Below are 21845 nucleotides of genomic sequence, written 5' to 3'. Positions count from 1 at the left end.
AAAGGCGGGTGGTCCCTTTTTTGGTTTTGGGGGGGGGGGGGGGGATAACGAAGCCACCAGTAACTATTTGTTAGATAAATACCAGCCTCTTACGGAACAGGTTAATCCACTGCACCTTGGTTTACTCACCGCCACAGGCCTGCCTCGCCTACCCGGTTCTGTCAAGGATTTTCACCTTGATTCTGAGATGTTTCAATTCAGCAGTTGGTGTTTTACCGGAGCAAGAAAGCCTGTTCACAGGAGTATGTTTGCAGCTATTCACATGTATCCCCGACACACATCACGCGCCAGCTTTTGGCACTTGGCTAGCGCGGTCCCTTTCGCAGCTTCCCTAGGGGTGGAAATCCTCACTGCCAATTCTTACACCGTGCTGAATCTTTGTGCTTTCCCAGCCCTGCCTTCTTCACCTTCATGTCTGCAGCTGAGTACTGGCACGTTTACAGAGCTAGGAAGCAATTTCCCCATCAAAACAGTTACCAAACTACAACTGCTTGTGAAATTAAATAAATTACAAGTCCTCATACACGAGAAAAAAAAAAAGGGGGGAAAAAAAAAAAGACCACTGTGACGTCTCATTTACTTATAAAGGTACTTGCATACAGTTGAGATCAGACCTTGCAAGGTGCAACCTGAACGGGAATTAAAGGCAGTCAGACACAGCAGAAACAGTCCTTTAATGAATCGCGAGTAACCGGCTCCCTGCAAGTAGCGTCAGATCCTCACTGCTGGATTAGTGCATGCTTGACAGGATTTTCAGAGCATAATAGACAATGAAACACCACCAACATTTAATCGTCAGGATATACAATTACAAAGCAACTTAAAGATCCTCATTTGTCTCAATTTTCAAAACCAGGATTCACCCCCCCGAAGTGAACTGCCAGCTCAGTTCACATGAAGACTTTTAACCACATCTCCCGGCTCCGTCTAGAGCACTTCAGATTCTGATCAGTGTGAATTTAAAGCAAGGAGAATAAACACTCCAAACCAGAGCTACACATTTGCGGTACCGAGTCAGGCAGCGTCAGCGGTCTGCGGCAGGCGAGAATTATCAAAATGTACAGAAAAGCCAGATGTCACAGGGTGAGACAGTAAAGCCTACAAATATTCAAAATTATTTTTCCAGCATACATTTGTGATTCATAAAACGTGGAACTGTAATGAATTTCAAATGCCACATAAATGTTCAAATGCAAGATTTTCTCTGTGCTTTCGTAATGTTTTAACAATATATGTCTGGGTTGCATAAAAACTTGCAAAGGTGTGACTAAAACCCCAGTCTTTTAACCAAAATTACTGAATAAAAAGTAACGATTGCATTTTCAGCTTTTTTCAAGTGAGAATTTATCTTCCTGTCGTGCACGCACAGGTGCTGTAAAAGGCTGCAGTATGTCAGAACTGCTCTAGCAAGGGCAAGAGAGCAGGTAACTTTTTCTCTGAACACTTCATAGAGAGTAACAAAAGCTTTTGAACGAGGACTCCCTCTGGGGCGATACACTTCATCTGACAAGCATCACATCATCCTAGGTGAAGGAAGTGCAAAAGAAAAAAAAGTGCCTGTTCCCCAGCATTTGAAATGTGGGAACATCGAGTAGGGTTGTTGGGTTGGTTTTTTTTTTTAAATATCGACCTTTTCCATCAGACAGAGGCGAGGTTTGTTAGAAGGCAGACCTGGGATCCTGCCGCATCGCTCCTGGGGTCAGCGTAGCTCAAGAGTATCTTCCCAAACCTCTTCTGTGACTGTACCACGTGCACACGTCCACGCAGCTGCAACTCCTACCCCCGACAGACCACTGATTTCCCTGCTCCAGCTACGGTGGGGAACATAAACCCCTTGTTACGACTAACTCAACCTCTCCCCCCTTTCCCAAATCACAGCATTTAAATAACCGTCTTAACCAAGACAAGAAAACATTTCAGGACAAACCAGTTTAAGGGTTTAGTCCTAAAAGATACTGAAGATCATCAATTCTCATTGTTTTCATGTGTAAATTGGTACTTTTAAGCCACCTCTCTAGTGTAATCTCCAGGTGCCATTAATTTATTTTAAGACACATTGTGAAGTAGGAACTATTAAGAAAGTTGAAGGAAACACTACTTTTCAAAATTAGACCTTAAGTTCAACCAGAACTAGTGAAAACTTGAATGGACGTAGTAATTCGCAAGGGGGGTTATATTTTTCTATGTTGCTTTTGTGTTTCCTCTTCTTGGAGATGCGTCATGTATTTTGCAACAAGTTGTCCCAGGGACAGTACAGGTTCTCGAAAAGGCATATACACACAAACATTATTTCGGACATCGAGAAATACAATCGGTCTTTGTAGTGCATTTAGAAAAACAAGCTCTTTGGAACATTAACTATAACATCGCAAAAGTATAGTATAATCACGACCAGTGTTCTAATATTTGTTAATGTGAATTTTGATTTACAAATAGATCTCCTACACATTGTGGTCATTTGATCTAAATTACATTGTGTAAGTTACTCATATTTTAGGTTTGCTACTAACTACTAGAGTTGTAACTGAGCACGCCATGGATGGACGACAACGCGCAGTACTTGGAAAAGTACAGAAACACGACCCAAACTTCAAAACCACAGAAAAATCTGTCGAAACAGGCTGGCAAAAACTTCCTTATGTATTAAGCACTGAGCAGCGTTAAATCCGAGCATACAGTGGAAGAACCCATGCACAGAAGTACAAGAACCGTGTGAGCTAGGGGACTGAAAAGCACGGCGCAAGGACGAGGTGTGGGATGGGCTGCCATGTTTAGAATTAAACTCGACACAAACAGAGGTGGTAAAAAAACAACCCCAAATGATTACTTACAGAACGGCTGTGGGTTTTTTTTTCCACATGTATATGTTTAATGAACATATAATCTCCACTCTTCGTTTTTGCCAAAACAGAACAAAGGACAGTGCTTAAACCACTTTCTCTGAAATCCAGTTTGGTTACAGAATACGCAAGTGTTTCAGTATCTTCCCTCAGCACTTTATCCTATCTACGAGAGAGATGATAATGTTAACCAAAAGCTCTACAAAGATAACAGATGTAGAGTCTGCCTTCACTGTCAGAAACACTTACGAAAAATATTACCGAGAAGAAAATTTCAAGAGCGCTTTAATATACAGAATGAGTGGCATAGATTTATGGGGCTTATTTTAAAGAGACAGCCTTTATTTAAAGTACTTTGTTTTGTAGATCTTATAAAGTAAACATTACAATACTTTTTCAGAAATATATTAAAATTGTTTAAATTTAAAAGGCAATTCCACTGGCTGATGGATATTTTTAAAGAAAAAAAAAATCTAACAGAAACAGGCAGCTCAACTAAAACTAGATTCTAAACATTCTGTTTTGTCATTCCATCTCCTTTAAAACAAATAAACAAACAAAAAAGGTATTTTTCACCCAGACTTCCCTTACAGCAATAAGGCAACTCCAGGAGGTCTGAATGAGCTCCTTGGAGATTACAGATACTGTAACTGGCTGCTCCTCATGCTTTATAACACCCAAAGGTGCAACTATCCATTTATCACAATCACATTTGTGCATTAAAATATAAAACTTAAATTACAGATTTAAAAAATATTACTAATAGACTTGCCTATCATAAAATGTTTTACATTTACAGTACTTGAACTATTTCAGTTCTGGGTTGATGAGGTTTAAGCAATTTACCACTGCAAGAGTTAGACTCTGGAGCTCACAAACAGCACAACCCAACCAGGGGCAGCAATAGTCGGTAGAGTCATAGTGCAAATCAAAATAAGGAGTGCAGGATTGCACTAGCTGTTTACATTTCTAAAATATAAATGAACAAGACGAGATCTTATATTGTACATGCAATAAATTATAGTAAGCATATGACAATGGGGCTGGGGCACTCTACAATTTTAGTTGGTGTACCAGAGTTGAAGCCTGTGAAAGATAGGACTCAGTAAACAAAACATTTCAAAGCTCTGTTGTCATAGCACTTGAACTACGCTTTCATGCCTTGTACTTCTGCTTCCCCGTCTCGCTGATCACACAGATATGCTGAAACAAAGTAAAATAAAAAGCTCCTGTTAGAAGAGTAATGTAAGAGACCAGCGGTTTACATATGTATTCAATAATTCTGAAAACAACACAAGCATGATATACACGTTTCAATACAAAAGAATCTTGTGATACTAGGCAGAACAACTTAAGCCTTTCTTTGTCTAAAAATCTCAACATTGCCTTCCTTCTCCTCCCTCTAGTTATCCCACCCAGTGTCTGATGTAAGGTTGGTGAGACCCAGATGAAGAAGTAATGACTTAGATTAAAAAGTGAACCCCTTTTAACTTCCAAGGTCTCTCTTCTCCAATTCTTATATAACTAAGCAAATGCATTTATTTGTTGTAGACATCTGGTAAGATAAGAAATAACGTGAAGTTTGTGCGAAGTTTCAAAGTTGACAGGAGATGCGTAGCCTCCGCTCTGCATGTAGCAAAATAAGTTTTGGTTTCGTAAGAGCTCCAAAACACTGTCCTGCTGCTCTAGGGTTTGCCCTCATCGGTGCATCGCCAGCGGAACAGATTTGCACAAGAGGCATGATTTACAGAGGAGGGAGAGTGACGTGAGGAGACTTCCCTTCCTTCCTCCTCCCTAGTTTTAAATGGACAAAAACATACGGGAAAAATTACTTACGTTCAAATCTCTAAAGTATTCATTGTAATCTAGGGCGTATCCCACAACAAATTTGTCTGGCACTTCAAATCCAACAACTGAAAGAGACCATAAGTCACCCAGTATGTTAGAAAAGAACTTCCTAGAGTTCACTAGACCTTTTTACAGAGACAATCTGAAATTTTATAGATATGTATGCATCCTAACTCACTTTATTTCTTCCACTCAAGTATCCTCATCAGATGAATATTTGAACTACTTTAAAATTTTAACTTACTTTGTTGACTTATTTCATCAACTAAAGCAACATTAAATAGATGTATTTATTGGTTCCCACGCAGCAGCATGGTGCTAGCATGCAGTCTGCAAGAAACGAATGGAAACACTTAAATCTACAGACAGGGTATTATTATCAGAATGTAAAATTCCTTGAAGAATTCCTGCAACTTTGTAAATACATAGAAAAAGAGCCGATACTTCCCAGCACTTCCTGCATGCTTGACATGCCAGTGCAGAAGCAGTGGAACTGGTGAGCACAGCACAAGTCAGCCTCACAGTGTCACTCAAAAGGCAGCACCTCTGGGAGCTGGACCCGCGCCTTGGGTAGGGCTGCAGGAAGGGTACCCAAAGGCATAATGAGTAGGCAGGTTCAGTCGTCAGCTCCTTCAAAACTATGGGTGTGCAAGTCCAATAAGACTCTCTGTGAAGGGCTGGGAGAGCGAGCACAGAGTAACGTGAATGTCAGAACCACAGTTACTGCAGAGAAACCAATCCTTCGCCTTTGAGTAACTGCCCAGATGAACTCCACTCTTGCGACTCACAGGCCATGACCCAATACGTAGGAAAACACTATGACTGCAGGACAGCGCTGCTAAAGCACGTCTTAGATCCTGATCCCTTGGTATAGACAATAGTGAAGAGCAAAGGGCACTCTGTTCTTTATGGAGTCACTCGCAGGTTTCAGAAACAGGTTGGGGGGGTTGCTGAGTTGCATTGTTTTTTTCTTCTCCCAGAGAAGCTGCCTAAAAAGAGCACATCAGCTATTCCACAGACTGTCTAAGCAGCTCTAGCAGGACAGTTTGCGGGCGGTCAAGCAGTATCAGTCCAACCTGTCCACACACACACTATAAAATGACTAAAAATATAAAATTATATAAAATATGAAGTAATATAAAATTTCCAAATTACTTTCTCCCCTCATGCTAAAATGAAAGACTCCTGAGCACAGGAAAGTTCCGGCATTTTTTCTCTCCCTGGCTACAATGAGGGTCCATAAGGAAAATAGGGAGATAAATCATATAATCCAATGGAAAGGCTGTGTGCTTTTTTGGAAAAATTACGGCGATGTTTAGCGTCTACTTGGCCTCATAATACAGGGATAAAACGGAGGCCCAGCAATTACTGCCTTGTTGTCTCTTCTTTCAGAGCTCATGTGTCCTGCACTGAACAGGTTGTCTCTGCGGACAGATGGCAAAACAAGTCATCTGCTGCAAGATGCTCAAAAGGCAGACCATTAACCCAGCTAAGCCTATAATAAGATCTCAGGAAGGAGGGGCACCCTTGACTGAGGGGAACACCTCAATTAGGCTTTTAAAGCATTGAAAAATTTCAGTTCCAGAATATTGTACAGCCTTGGAAAGGAGGAGTCAGAGGATGCAATTCTGCTGCTAAATTTACTCCACTTCCATAGTGAAAGTACACGGTCCAGATTAACAGGAATTTAGCCTCTGGAACAGGGTTAAAACACATAGCCCTTCCCAAGGCAAGAGGAGCTGTCACTCTGGTACCACTGTCTGCTCTGGATGCTATTCCTTTCTTTCTGGTCTCGGGACAGACAGGAGAAGACAAGAAGGGATAATTCAGATGCCTAGACATAACTGGTTTTGTGCCAACTTAGGCATCTTATCACTGTAAACTTCTATCAGACCTGCTACCCCGTGTGGTCCTCCCACATTCCTGGGGACATCCAAACGGCATGAGGTGGCTAGGTTCACCCAAATCACTCCCAAAAGCGTCAAAGGTGAATCCAGCAGATTCTGCTGACCAAAGCATCTGACTACATGCAAGCTGGGAGAATTTGCATAGGAAAAGGGTGTAACCTGGACCAAAATATCAAAGTTTGCTTTTCATATAGTAAAATGTTACAAAAAGTTAAGAAAAAAGGATCAGACTAAATCCAGATTAAGTCTGCCAAAATACATTCCAAATATTTAAATTCCCTAAATAAGAGCAAAATCTATCAAGAATCATTAGTGAAAGCTTATTTGGAACATCCTTGGACTTTGACCAAAGGGTACACAATACAGTGACATACTTTTAAAAATTAAAAACAGTTGTTTAAAAAGTCACTTACAGTCTGGCCGATATCCCACACTTCGAGGAGTTCTTTTTACCAACAAACTGTCAAATAAAACCAATGTAAAACTGAAACATGGAAAAGCACTGGGTACAGGTACAAATCTATGAGACTGTTTTGATGACAGACAAGCTGAATTTGGCCTAAATGTGCATAACTGAAAGCATAACTACACATATTTTAAACTATTATTTTATTTGCAGGTGCAGCTGATCATAATGACAAAATCAAAACTTCCTAGAATCATGAATGGTTCACAGCCTAAAGGATAACTAACAGGTCTGCAAGCAAGAGGCTAGGAGATACTGATCTGGATGGATTTTCATTGTGAAAAGTGACTTAGTGGGGTTTTATGTCTGTTAGGAACTTCAGGCACAATTTAGCTTATAGGTGAAGAGGTGACAACTTGGGATCTGGCCAGACCAACTCAGCTCTTTTCAAAAGCATTAGTATTGTGAAGCAAAAGTTCAGCTGCTTAAATGCAACCTCAATTGCAGTTGCACAACATGTCCTTGACTGTTTTTCATTGGCAGTACTAATTACACCCATAAAGAAAGTGTAATTGGTTCTGATGATCAGGTGATACAAACCAGCTCCACTTTTCCAGAATTAATAGTCAGAGGTGTAAAAAGCACGGAGATAGAGAGTTGTGGGTATTGCAGTAGAGAGAAATGCCTTGCTAGTTTGATTCACTCATTATTCAGTTGAGCACTTCTACCTCTTAGAAGACAATCCCACAGGCCTGGCATTTGTCTGCCTTTGCCATACAGAGACTTTGGGAGGAAAAGAAAAGGTGGTCGATGGCTGAACGTAAAGACAGAGGTCAGCATAACTCTGTGCATTAAGCACAGAACTCCTTCCCTCCTGGATCACCCGTGAAGGCAGGGCTTCATTTGTCAGAGTCACAGTTTCTGTTTTAGACAGCTACTGGAACTTCTAGTTGTGAGGCCTAATTTTTGAGAATTGGTGTAGGATTTCATCAAAGAAGCCCCAAAATCATATTAGCATGAATTCACATCTCCCTGCAACAACTGCTTAATTGTCAGAGAGAAAGAAAATTAAGAAGAGAGGCAAGTGAAGTAACTAAGTACATTACACTTAAGAGTATCTAGCATGATCATGTTTACCTGCTCAGGTCTTTGGCAGACCCAAATTACTGCAACAGCTTTAAACTACAGGAAACCGGACCTTGCTCATACTATGTTATTTTCATGATGTACACTGCAGCGTTAGGGCACTATTCAGTGACAAATATTTCACATTTGGCACACTTAATCCGGCCAGGGAGAAATCCTCAACAACCTCACCTTCAGCAGGTCACCTCCAGATTATCAGCAAGAAGAGCTGTTCTCATACATCTAACAACTGCTTTGACATTGCTATGGCAACACAACTGATTAGATATTACACACAGCTCTGCTTTATCTCTAATCCCCGGCAATCATTATGCTTTTATTGTAAAATACACAACCGCAGCATAAAAGATGCAATTTAAAAAAGAAGTAGGAAGAATATTGATATTGGTTAATAATGTAATATTATCTTCAACATTTCTTGTTAGTTGTAAGTTATTTAATTATAAAATGTTTTGAAACCAATTGATTAGAGATGTAACTAAGTAGAAAAGCCTGGAAGAGCATATGGCTGGGTGACTCTCACAGAATGACCTCTAAAGCTCAGCTGCACTATGCACACTACACAAACAATTATGTTAGTGTGCAAGCTAATTTAATTAAAGAAGGCAAACTAAAAAAAGTCTCCATTGCACAGGTACACCACTGCAGTATACTGAAGTTGCAGATAACGAAAGCAGAAACAAACATGTTTGGATAGATACTACCACTAGTAGTACAACCACTGATTTTTTTTTTATCCCCATCTCTAGTAAAAGTCTACATTTATGAACGAAATTTGTGTTGAAAATACCTCTACCAACTTGAGAGGGTGCTTTTTTAAGCCCAAAAGGTTTAAATTCTTCCAGATACTTCTAAACCTAACTTGGACTTCAGTGGTAAAACCCCACAAACCTTACCGTAATATGATAAGGCAAGACATGTACCAGGCATGCACAAGCTATCCCCTTCTGAAGCACTGAAATTCTTCCAGCAATAAGGTTGCAAAGCACGGTGTTTCCACCAGCCTTAACGAACGCATGTTCTCGTAACAAGCAAGTGTGCTTTTGGAGTTTAAACAAATACGAAAATCCAACAGATCACATCATATATGACTCCTGCAGAAATGTTCCCTCCCATTTCTCTTCCATGGAAATGTACTCTATACCTCCCCCCCGCCCCATGTGTCCTTCTTAAGGTGAAATACTGCACAAATAATCATCATTAAAAATTTACCTGGCTACTTTCACCATCTTTGGATTGTACTGTTTAAGTAGAGACAGCAACGTTTTCATTGTTTTACCGGTATCAATTATATCCTGAAAATAAAAATCTCAAGTAAGAAAGAACATTAAACATGTCAGAATAGCATTTTCAAGTTTCTACCACAGAAATTGCTCATCTGCAATAGCATGGAAATATGCCAAAATACTGTTCATAATCAAATACAGGTGACATGTAACACCATTGCTGTGCTTACACACCTATGCTCAGTAAAGTGATCACACACACATTAACTATAGTTCTTAATTGCTGTGGGTATCTATGACTTTGAAAGCAGTGACTAAACTATAACCTTCTTGGCTCCTTTTGGACATTTTATGGCTTGTGCTCCTTGCAGCTATTAGACAAACAATGTTTAATTCGAATATGGTAAGAGTAACATTAGTCTTGGCGTTGAGCTCAGTTACAGAGACAGATGTATACAACAGAAAGAAAATTGAGAAGGGAAAATAGGCAGAACAACCCATTATTGCAATTAAAGAAAAAGGAGTGTAATTTACATTACAGATCCAAGAAATAGCTAAAGAAATTGCACTGGGACCATCTGGGTGCAGTTCTAAAGTCTACATTCAAACACACTAAAATGAACTTTGACACACCGTTTTAATTGCATCCACTGCACGTATAAGCAGAAAAAAAAGAATATATGGCCTACAACTGAAGCATCAGAACTGGACTCCTCATTTTGACTTCAATAATCACATGATCTTTAGAGCGACGGTCCTTACCCTGGCCTGAAATCAAGTCTATTTGAAGTGAAGGAGGTAGATAACACAGAAGCAGCAATGTCCTGGTTTCAGCTTATTTTCCCATGACTCCCAATTAAAATAAAAATCAAACAAAAAACTCAACAGAGCAGCCATCAGCAATACGGTCTTTAATACTTAATGCTTTTAATCATGGTTATAAACTCAAGAAAAGTTAAAGACATACAGATATATAGATAAAAATAAAAGTTGGCGAATAAACAGAAGTAGCTGCTTCCATACTCTAAAATAAAAATAGAACCTACTACTGATTTTGTATTGTGTGTTTATCTGTTTATTGGAGGTGAACCTCCATTTTGTTCAGATTTTTTTGCACATTAAAGGGATGCTGTATAGAAAAGCCTAGTGCTCTGGTACACAAGATATTAAACCTACAATAAATGTGCATTTTTACTGTTCGACAATTAAAACGGTGATCAGTAAAAGGGTTCATATTTGACAGTGTTTAAGACAAGTCACTGGATAGATGATTCACTGAACAAATGAGAAACTAACCTAGTTAGCTGTCTGGGACTTTAAAGACATACATTCATCTGAAATGGAGCAGATACATAATTAAATGCATCTGCCTATCTGAAGCAAAATATACTTCAAAGGACACCACTGGTCACACAGATGACTGCTGTATACATACTATTTTGGTAGGAGTTTTGGAACTGAATGTGCTTCCTGTGGAATAATATAACCTTCTCAAATTAAAAAAAAAAAAAAACAACACAAAAAACCATATATAAACACATTTTATGAGAGGAAACATCCTTCCCTTTGGCTGCTGAATCAGTTGCCATAGCTGTTTCTTTGCCTACAAACAAGCCATTTCCATTATTTGGAGCCTTAAGACATTATTAGATTGCATGTCCATCTTTCCTGTCTACTGCTGCTACTTCCCTATCCCAAAACTGGCAATCTTACTCAAGAACATCCTTCCTCAAAGCGATACTTACTGAACATAAGCAACACTGTCCATCAAGAAAGAGGTATGAAAGCAAGAATTAAGCAACAGTACCTACTAGGAAATCCAACTGAGGTGTACTCTACCTGGCAACATCCAAAGAACCATGACAAGACAGAGGAATGGGAATTTAGCAATTGCAAAATGCTAATTAGGAATTAGTGTTCTCTATGCCAATATCCTCTAAACAAATTATACACAGGGATATTGGGCTTAGATCTGTTTTTCACATATTTTAGGATATTCCTACCAGGAACCTCTTTCTACCCCTGCAGTTTAATTTCCTAGCTTGCTGTTATAAACCCAGAACAATAATATGCTTAATATCACTTTGTTCAGGCTGCTTTTTAAAATTTAAAAATAAAATTAAAAAAAAAAAGGAAGACATTTTAGAATTGACAGAATCTCAGAAAACTGACAGTAAATGCAAACAATTTCACATGGATATTTTCCTTGTTAAATTTGGCAGTTGAATGCAATTTGAGAATTCAAAACACAGATCATTTCAAATTCAGAGCCCGCTTGCAAAAGTCAGGCCTGGAATTAGAAGCTGGAAGCCTTGAAACCAGAAACTGTAGGTTTTCTGGCTTAAGAACAACTTCTATAAGAACACTTTTACCAGTCACACATTAGAACTTCAAAGTGAAACATAATACTTACTTCTACAATCAAAACATTCTGGCAGGAAGAAAAAGAAAAAAGAAAAAAAAAAATCAATTACTATCTAGAGAATATGCCATTTCTTACATATATTAATCTCTGTAACTTATTCATTTTCATTGCAGTTAAGTATTTGTACCACCATTTATGTATGTTTACACATGTAACAGCAAATTGTAGGTAGTTAACATTTCTGATGCTCTAATAACAATTAGCAGGCAATGAGATTCTCCTCAGCGTCTCATGATGAGTACAAATTGGTCTTTAAATAATTTAGACTTCGAGAAGTCTAGATATATGCAAAAGAGATCACAACAGAGTCTACACAATTCATATTCTTGTCATGCAAAGAGTGTCATACTACAGAGACACGTACAATTCTGTCATACCTACATCCTTTATGTTGAACTGTGACATACATGCCTTAAAGATCACATATGTGTAAGGAGAAGGGGAAAGTAATGTGTTCTGACAGAGCAGGAGGCACTGATGATTTAACCCCAGACATCTGGCTCAACGATCGCCAGAGAGTCACTGGAGAAAAGCAGATTCCCAATTTACATTCTCCCATTTCCTTCTCTCTTCACTACCGGTAACGGGAACCCCAGTCCCTAACCTGGGCTGCACGTTACACATCTCGACAGTATGAATTCCCATCACTACTTCAGTGGAACGCCAACACAGCAAATAAACAACGCCCCTCTCTTGTAAAGGTAGTTTCTAGACAACCACCCACACAAGATTATTCTTCTCAGGCACTGCAGAAAAACAAATCTCCTAAAACTTACTGATACTGAAGACGGTGAATAGGGTTTTTTTTGTTAAGTTCAGACTAAACTGATGGCTTTGGTGGGGCTTATCCACTCTCCTAGTATACAGTGGCGAATATTTAAATGAAACCCTTTCATTTCATTTTTTTTAAACTCTATAATCTTCACACACCAAAACCATGCAGGTATGTGGGTTCTTTAGTGGTTTTGTTTGTTTTTAAACATATAAAGAGCCATACCTTTCCAGTTAAGGTTGAGAGGTCATCCCCACCAATGACTTTTATATCTCCAGTTGACTGATCATTCTAATAAGAAAGAGGAGGGTGAGCATTAGCATTACCAGAATTAAAGTAATTTTTCTTCCAGTAAATACCAAAACTGCAAAGTACATAACCAGTGAATGTCAATGCTTTCAGAAACAGCACCAACACCGTCTCTCTATTAACTAAGAAATTAGAAGTGATCAAATTAAAATATGGTATTTCAGATTAAAGATCGTTTGACAAGAGATCTGCATAAACACAGGCACCATCTCTCATCTGTGACCATTATATATACATATGTATCTAAAAAGATATTATTTGCTATGCATTCCCTACAAATACGGAAATAAGACAAAAAGTGCTTCAATTTCCAAGCTGCATGCTGCTATATAGCTGGTAATTTACATTTCAAACTTTAATGCTTTAGAAAGCCTTACTCTTTGAATAAGAATAAGCAATCATAACAACAACAACAGCCAGCAAACAAGGCACACATTAATATTTAGAAATATAAGCTATAAAAATAGTCAGAAAAGCTTATGTTTGCCTAGTTTACAACAAATATTAGTAACAATCAAATTACTTCTTATAGTAATTGAACAGCAACACAGGTACACCATCACTACAACCCAGCATTTTGCTTCAGTAAAACTAAACTTTGATACAAACGTAAATGAACTGTTACATAAGAAAGTTAAAACCAGCTGCTAGGAGTGCTTCAAAGACCTTTGCAGTTTATTTAAAGTCATTCAGCTGACTCTAAACCTTGACAGCGTGTCACAGTTCATATTGGATAAGATATGCTTATTGTTGTACTATTTACAGATGTTGACATTATCCTACAATTTAATCATTTCAGTCAAAGGTTAATATCGCTTATCAAACTTTATTCTTGTAGCTCCTTAGCACATATCTTCCTTTTAGAAAAATGGTAGCATTTTGCTGCTGCACCTTGAAGCCCAAGCGTGCTGCACAACTACGCAGACATGCAGCAAAAGAGCAGTTCCTTCCCAAAACCCAGAAATGACAGATGCAATAGAGAAGGGACCACAAGGGAACAGAGAGACAGCCACGTACAGCTTCCTGTTTTTACAGCCCCACGAAGACAGATATTCGTGCTATATGAATCGTAGGCAAAAACTAAAACTGTTATCACAAAAGAGGGGAAACAAATGATTTAAGAGAGGCACACACCAAGTACACAATAAGTAATGCTGGGATGACAGTAAAGAGAAAACGTATTCAAATCCTTTGGACAGTGATGTCAACGATCTGGGATAAAAAGCACTGACAGCTCTAGGTATGTAAAACCAGATGACAAGACTAACATACTTTCCTTTTAAGATTCCTATGACACATTAAAAAAAAAAAGTAAATTCTTAGAAAAAGTATCTTTTCAGTCTTACCTCATGGTTTGTGTTTTAAAGAAAACATTAGTTTGAGTTATACCACTCTGAAATTGCACTGAAGTGCCATGTTTCATTACTATAAGGAACATTCATTTCTGATAAAAAGTCAAACTGTTTCAGTGCTTCCGTAACAGTGCAAACAATAACTAAACCGAACAGCATCAATGTCACTGTGTTGAAAAAGTCCAAAACCAAAGATGTCCAAAATGATTGCTGTTTGACCCAGTAGATATACACACTGCTACTGAATGCCTGACATACTGGCTAGATCAGCCACAAAAAATGGGATTCAGTTAAGCACTGTATTCATAAAGCTAAAGGACGTTTCCTGTGTTCACCCTATCTTAAAATTATCTTAAATGACAGCTTCTTTAAGCTTTTCCTTGTTTATGTTACAGGATTCTCTCTTATCTATTTCTACACTAACAGGAATTTCATCCTCCTTCCATGGAAGCATGTAAAAAACCATCATTCCTTACAAAACAACGATGGAGAAAGACGTTACAGGTATTTGTTCCATTAAAATTACGTGCATGGGTGACAGACTCGTACTCCTCGGTATATGCATAAGATCAGGTTCCAGATGATCTGTTTGGCTACAAAGCAACACACTATACTCAAAGAAGACCACCACAAAACTGTAGGTTACTGTAAACCTTTGGATTATGCATATTGAAGTGTTTTTTCTCTGCTGATCATCATAATCTAACCTACAGAAACTTTCCTGCTCCTTTCCACCAAAAACCATACAAATTGCTACACTTTTTAACGCAAAACCTAAATCTTCATTGGCATATAAACCTGCATTCCTATGCAGGTACTGAGTTCCTGAGCAATTAAAGGATAAGAAACAGTTAGCGAATTTCCAACACTGGTTGTAACCAGATTTCCATTGGAAAGAACTTTGTTTAATAATTAAGCAATGTTTTAATTATCTTCAGGAGCATTATTTCTGATTTCAGTATGGGTAAGACTTTAATGCTTTGTGGTTTAACACATAAGAATTTTACTGTTTAGATCTGTTTTCACTGCCTCCCTGTTGTCACTGCTGGAAAACAACAACGCTTTACAAGATTGTAACTCCCGACTCAAGTGACTCCAAGATCACCTTTTAAAAAGGCATTTTAAGTTCCTTACAGTATTTGCTGTAAGGCTTTGTTAACAGAGATCTTTCAGAATACTGCCGTGACCAGCCTAACCAGAGTTTACCATGTACTTCACTGAAAATCCCTATTTTCTCAAGCAACAGTGCAACACATCCATTGTCTTTTGGCTGCCCTTCATGACTAAGCAACCCTTGCTCATTTCCAAGTTTAAATGCGGGAGACTGGTGAAAAGCCATTCTTCTTGTAGCACAAACAAAATAAACTGTTTGTCAAGAATACCGAGATCTGGGTCTGTTCACAAACACTATCTTTCCATTTCTTAACAGCTTGCCAAATCATTAAAATTAATCTGTAAGGACTCGGAAAGCTGGAGTTACGAGCAAAGTTTAATCACAGCTTGATCATGTCAGTATTCTTAGAGAATTATTTTTGGGTGCAGAACAGTACGAACTTTGCATTGCAAGACAAAAAAAACCCCATACGCTTGTAAATATTAAATGATCGGTCTGAAACAAGAATAGAACCTCAATTACATCAATTTCAGAACCATTACACAAGTTCAGCTGCTTTGTTTATGCGACCAAGGTATTTTTAACATCTTTTATCCAGGCTGTAAAGGCAGGCAGCATGATCTAGTAATCGCATCCAAAGACAGTGACGAGAGCTAGCTCCACTTTCAACTGTCCGTTACAGTTTGTGACAGTTTTCACATCACTAAACGCAGATCCCTCCATCTAGTAAAGCACAGATAAAAACTACAGAGCAGATTTAGGATTCTGACACTATTAATGATGGAAGACCTAGTCAATCTGTTACATACATGTTCATATTAGGACAATCTTATCCAGTCTATCAAGTTATGCAATCTAAAGTACATAAGTCTGGATATTAATAACCACCTAAGAGAGTCCACAGAAATGAAATGCTCGTAAATACTGTAGTGGAGGCATCAGGTAACAGGAGCTCCTGACTCATCTAGAACAAGAGAACATTCTTTTATAGAATTGGCTGACAAAACAAAAAAACCCTGAAGCCAACACCTCAAGGAAAACATTCTGCTTAGATAGCTTTCTGTCTAAATTTCTCAGCTTTTCTCTTCATCTACTCATTTTTACTACAAAAACAGGCTTTTAATTTCCATTAAACTTATTTTGCTGCTCACTCCCCTATTAATATCAAGGCACTGTAGTTCTGGGGAGTAATAAACAAAAGCAGCTGTAGTAAAGAAATGAACCAAAGCATGCCTAACACACCAGTATGAGCAAAGAAAACACGCATATAATAAGGCAGCCTTGCTTTTTAACAGAGGGGTTTTTTTCAGGTGTTTCAAACCATTCCTCCAATAGTTTTTTCCAAGTTAGTCAGAAAGTGGAGTGAAAGGGTGTAGTCTTTATATTGTTTTTTAAACAAGCCAAATAACTTACTGGAAGTGTTCCTTGAAGAAAGCAGAAGATACACAATTTTCTCACCAAAAAAAAGGTGGGAATCATCATTTCCTGTTCTTTAACATACTATCCTGTAATAGAGACCTTCAGCTTTCTGTTGTGCCTTTTACAGGCAGAATATATGGGCATGTGGTGGCTTAGTGGTTAAGCGGACTGGTGGCAGGAGCTTGAATCTTTTGGGGGGAACACAAAGAAAGGGTGTCAAACAGCTCTCGCCCACTAATTTAAATACGGTGCACAAGCACAGAGGGTGCCTTGTGAGATACAACTAAAGTCTGGCACGAACCTTTCTGTCCAGCCTTGCCTTCTCGATAGAGAGCATAGCTAAATTACTGCCTCGTGTTCAGCAAATGTGAACGTGGTTTCCAGGTAACCCCTGGACAGCCAGCTGTGTGTATGCCTCGGGCAGCCAGGGCTGCTCGTCCTGCAAACGGACTTGACCAAAGCCCCACGCAGTTCTGGGCTTCGCCGTGAAACATTAACAGATCGCTCAACAGCAATCATGAATTTATGAAGTTCTTCGACAGTCCAAACTAAGTCTGCAAGTAAACTCCATCTCTGGTTTCACAGTTTAACGAAATGAAGGATGAGGTTGAGTTTCCAATTTAGTAACCTCTGTTTTTTTCTACTGGAATAGGCACTCGTCTGCAACTGCAACAAGTAGCCTATACTGCTGACTTGAACACAAAGTTGCTGAGACAGAACTAACAACATAACCTTACAAAACAGTTTATTCCAACGCTCTAAACTGAAACCAAAAAATGTAATTCTTTCCATGCTACAGATGGTCTTATGGAACAAATCACAAATACCATCCTGAAAACACGAGACTAGTATGTTAGTACTGTATGCTTCCTGACTTACTAACAGCCATCTGCTTCTTCCTTTGACCTGCACAACATAACCTTGTGCTTCCTTCTATAAAACTTACACATTACCTCATGTTACAGAATGTTCAATTTCCCTATAAAGTTAAATCCTTGTGTTCCGAATGAAAATAAATTATTTTCCAAAAATGTAAACCCAAGGCAACCTATGCCTAGCCTTGAAAAGGTAGTGCCATATTCAGTGGCCACTAATCATAAATCTAGGTTTAGGAATCTAGTATTTCCTCAAGGCCAAATACAATTAATTTTGTTCATTGTTTGGTTGAGCCAAACAAAAGATGAGATACAGAACTCGGGTATAACCATTTTTGCAGCTTTCAAGTCTTCCTGTCCAATGAATGACGTCTAAGCCACATAAAAATCCCTAGAATTAAATTTTTGTAACCATAGTTGCAGAAGAATCCTCTGTATTATTCTACAGCCACAGCTTTAGAGATAGGGTAGTGGGCAGAGAGGAAATTGTTTAACAAGTAAAGGACATGGAAAGGGTCTCTCTGCTCTGCGTAAGGGTTTTACTGGGCTGCGGAGATATCACGGTCTAAAAGAAAACAGATTGTATAATAAGGTAGAGAAAGAGTAAATTAGCTTGTGACTCTTAATTCCCTTAATTATTTGTTTAATATTAGCATATTCTGGCAGTAACAATATTAAACCACCTCTGTTAATAATGTGAAGTTAGTCAAATTTATATAAAAATTGCACAGTACTGCGGAGATACTTACACAATAACTCTTCAACCTAATGAAGTCGACAGTCATGGGGATTGATTTGTCACTGTTTCTGTTCAGTGCTTTGATGTAGTCTAATAAATCAGCAAAAAATTTATAGCCACCCTTGAGTACACAGAGTGCTACAATGTGGTGTCCTCCCATGCCCTTCATAATTTCTCGTGCCAGTCTCTCCGTCCTATACAAAACCAAGAAAGAGTTAGCTGTCATAACACATTTCATTTGCTTACTATAGAGCAGCATTTTATACTGCTAACAGTAGCAAACACACGCATCCAACTTGGAAACACATTTTGCTCAGAAATATTTGCCTACCGCTTCAGTCACTTTTACATGTTATTGGTCAACAAAGTTTTGCTTTTCAAGGTTAATCTAACAGCAGCACTGTCAAACACCTTTGTTTTCATACGTCACACTCAGCCAAAGCAAATCTTAACACCCTGAAGCTGTTTCCCTGTCAGATGTGCGACATGGAGGTGTGTTTTCTCCTTCCAAAGAGAGGTTCAGCTTCCATGCAAGGGGCAACATAAGCTAACACAACAAACAGGCAGTAGCCCTCACTAACTGAGGAGCAAGAAAATTCTCAAATTGTAAACTAAAGAGGTTTTGTTTATTTGCCAAGCTAGAATGCCAGAAACTTGTCCTAACTGCAAAATACAATACCAACGAAGCAGAGCAAGAGAACACTGCACCGTTTTTCTGCAATCATTCTTTCTAAATTTATCTTGTAATTTATTTTAGAAAGCATGGTATGTATTTATTGTGTGCCAGCTGACAGCATGTTTCTCAGACAAAGTCTACCATTATAAACTTTACGTCAATTACTTAATGACATGTACTTTGTCCAATTTTTTCCTCTATATGGACTTCCAGTGCAGTTTTTACAATATTAAAAAAAAAAAAAAGGAATGTTTATTATATCTAATCAAACAGGACCACGCAAAAATCTAGATGCATTCCTATTCACAAGATCTCCAGGAAGATCCACCCAGCACCACTCTTAAATGGTTCTGTCTCTCCAACAACTGCTTCACTGAATTTGTTGTTCATTCTCTTAAAGGGAATTAGCAACTATCAAACACAAAGTAAAACAAAAATGCCTTGTAGGCTTACGCACCCACTTCTGATCACACGAGATAAAACTTCCACAGCACATCACAGATTTCAGCAACCACACAAGTGACAGACTGATATTTGCAGAGGCTAATGCCTTTCCCAGAAGGTAGGAGAAAGCTGGATATTACTTATCTACCATACGAACATGAGAAAGTCTAAGATGATGTGATTAATAATTTACTTTTATTAATATCCTATGGAAATTCAAGAGACTATAATTGTTTTCAGACTGAACTGGCACAACAAATAACGTCTTCTGATCAGGTTTTAATAAGGTAAAACATCAAAGAAACACTAGAAAGAAAGTTGTAGATTGCTACGTACCACAAAATCTCGCTTGAGAATTATGACAAATTTCCAAACAATAGCATAACTGCAAATGCACAAACTCTTAGATGCCAAACAAGAAAGAGTTAATTAGTACTTGTACTTCTTAGTCTCTAATTAAATGTAATCCATTTAGACAGTCACCAGGCAGCAAAACTATCACTGGAAGATTGTTTACTCCAGCATCATGGAATCAGCTGGAGCAGTGTACTGTCTGAAGTCAAACAAACCTGTCCATGATGAGCCCATGAGGAATATAGACTTTTTCCAAATCATCTGCATAATGTTTAGGTATGCAGAACAAGTCCAGGTCGTAACCTTGTTCATCATCGCCAATCTGAAAAGGAAATAAGGTGAGATTTCTACAAAGCCTTATAGAAAGTCTGTGGTGAGAAACTACAAGTCCTTTGCTTTATTCAGTAAGCTATCAAACCCATTACACTCATTGGTATCACCTCACTTTCCCTCTCTATAAAAGCATTAGCCACACTGAACACAGCGTAAAGTGTAATCTAACAGAACCTACAGTTCATAAGAGTTGCTTGAAATACCACATGAGCTGTTGTGTAATACAATGTGGGAAAGAAATTAAATCCTAACAACATTCTCCTACATCGGAGAGCGGGAGAATGAAGCTACTACACCTCAATGAATCTCTTTATTCCATTAAAAAAAAAAAAATCAAGGAGCTTTTTAACACCTTTGATTTTCCTAGTGTTAACACAAAACCTGCATTTGCAATTAAGCAAGCAGAGGTCTTGACACGGACATCTTCCAAATCTCCACAGCACCAAATCACAACAAAACACACAAGCCAGTTTTCAGGACAAGACAAGACAGCTACATGAGCATGACAAGTTATGCTGCTGTGAAACAAGCCTTCTCAGACCACCATCTGCAAACCGTGGAGGTTCAAGATCTTTCAGAATCTGAAATGAAAGCCCTACTTCAGCAACCTGTTCCGCAGGGGCAAATTCCCTGTATGAAACAGCCTGCAATATTAGCAAGTGAATATTAATTAGGACAAGGGATTAGCTTATGTATATAATTATACGAAACACTGCTGAGGTTCAGGGCGTATTGTCTCAACAGCATCAAGAATAGCCTTCCCTGAACCTTAACCCTGCTGCAACTTGAAAATGACAATGTGGTTTTTCATTACTTCACTCTGGTTATGCAGCTGAACGCTATTACGTGTAAAATGAAGTTAAGAATGTCAGAGGGAAAACCGAAGCTTATTACTGATAGTTCACCAGGGCAAGCATTTTAAGTATCCATTTTGGCTACCGCTGCCCTTGCGGGACACAATCTTATTTCAGTGCCCAAGGAAGCACTTACCTGGCCAACTGTTTACAGGGTTTTTTGTTGCGTAATCCCTAATGAGTATTTCGCATGGGGAATTTCATGAGTATTTCACCTTCCCATCCAAAACAGACCTTGTATGAGCTACCCACGCACCTGGCTCAGGCATGGAGCCCTTGCAATCCAGAGCGGGCTGTTATTTTAAGTAATAAGACATGTCCCTCCCAAAACACATGGTATTTTCCTGTGGTTCAGACCCATCATTATACCTAGCCTGTCTACTAAACCTTCCTTTCTGCATTCGGTAGGGAACGGGCCCTTCTTACAGATTCTATCAGGTTTTGTATTGACTGCAGGGATTTACAGTCGCAACCTTGCGGCCGGCACAGCCCTCAGCCATAAGACACCACATGTATTTCATGAGCACCCAGTACTGGCTTTAGAAAAATAACGAGTATGTAAGAGCCTTAGCAGATACGGCAACGATGCAAAAAAACATCCCCCGAACGGTCTTCCTCCGAAAATACATCCTAACGCAAACATTTAAGCGACTTACACCGCGCTCCCGGCTCTCACTAACAAACCGGTGCCTCCCCAGCACACCACGAAAAGCAACAGGAATAGGAAGTTGTGCCGCGCCGGTTCGTGCCTGGTGGGAAGTTGTTTCACCTTCATTTCTGAGGCGGCAACCCCGGCTCTCCCCGCC

The 21845-nt window shown here is 38.9% G+C and overlaps 1 protein-coding gene across 1 annotated transcript in view; it reads right to left on the bottom strand.

Annotated features, from left to right (window-relative positions):
* Window positions 1-655: 655 nt before the first annotated feature.
* Window positions 656-21845, bottom strand: part of HPRT1 (hypoxanthine phosphoribosyltransferase 1) — a 21982-nt gene continuing 792 nt past the window's right edge. The window contains exons 2-10 of the mRNA XM_009331762.1: window positions 21696-21788; window positions 20068-20174; window positions 18389-18572; window positions 12796-12861; window positions 11787-11804; window positions 9360-9442; window positions 7009-7055; window positions 4677-4753; window positions 656-4043 (exon numbers count right to left, since the gene is read on the bottom strand). Coding sequence (XP_009330037.1) covers window positions 3996-4043; window positions 4677-4753; window positions 7009-7055; window positions 9360-9442; window positions 11787-11804; window positions 12796-12861; window positions 18389-18572; window positions 20068-20174; window positions 21696-21788 — 723 coding nt within the window. The 3' untranslated portion in view covers window positions 656-3995. The remainder of the gene's footprint in view (window positions 4044-4676; window positions 4754-7008; window positions 7056-9359; window positions 9443-11786; window positions 11805-12795; window positions 12862-18388; window positions 18573-20067; window positions 20175-21695; window positions 21789-21845) is intronic.

This window comes from Pygoscelis adeliae, unplaced genomic scaffold, assembly GCF_000699105.1.
Source record: "Pygoscelis adeliae isolate BGI_AS28 unplaced genomic scaffold, ASM69910v1 Scaffold79, whole genome shotgun sequence".
Lineage (NCBI taxonomy): Eukaryota > Metazoa > Chordata > Aves > Sphenisciformes > Spheniscidae > Pygoscelis > Pygoscelis adeliae.
The sequence above is the reverse complement of the archived record's forward strand: the minus strand, read 5'-3'. Positions and strand labels throughout refer to the sequence as shown.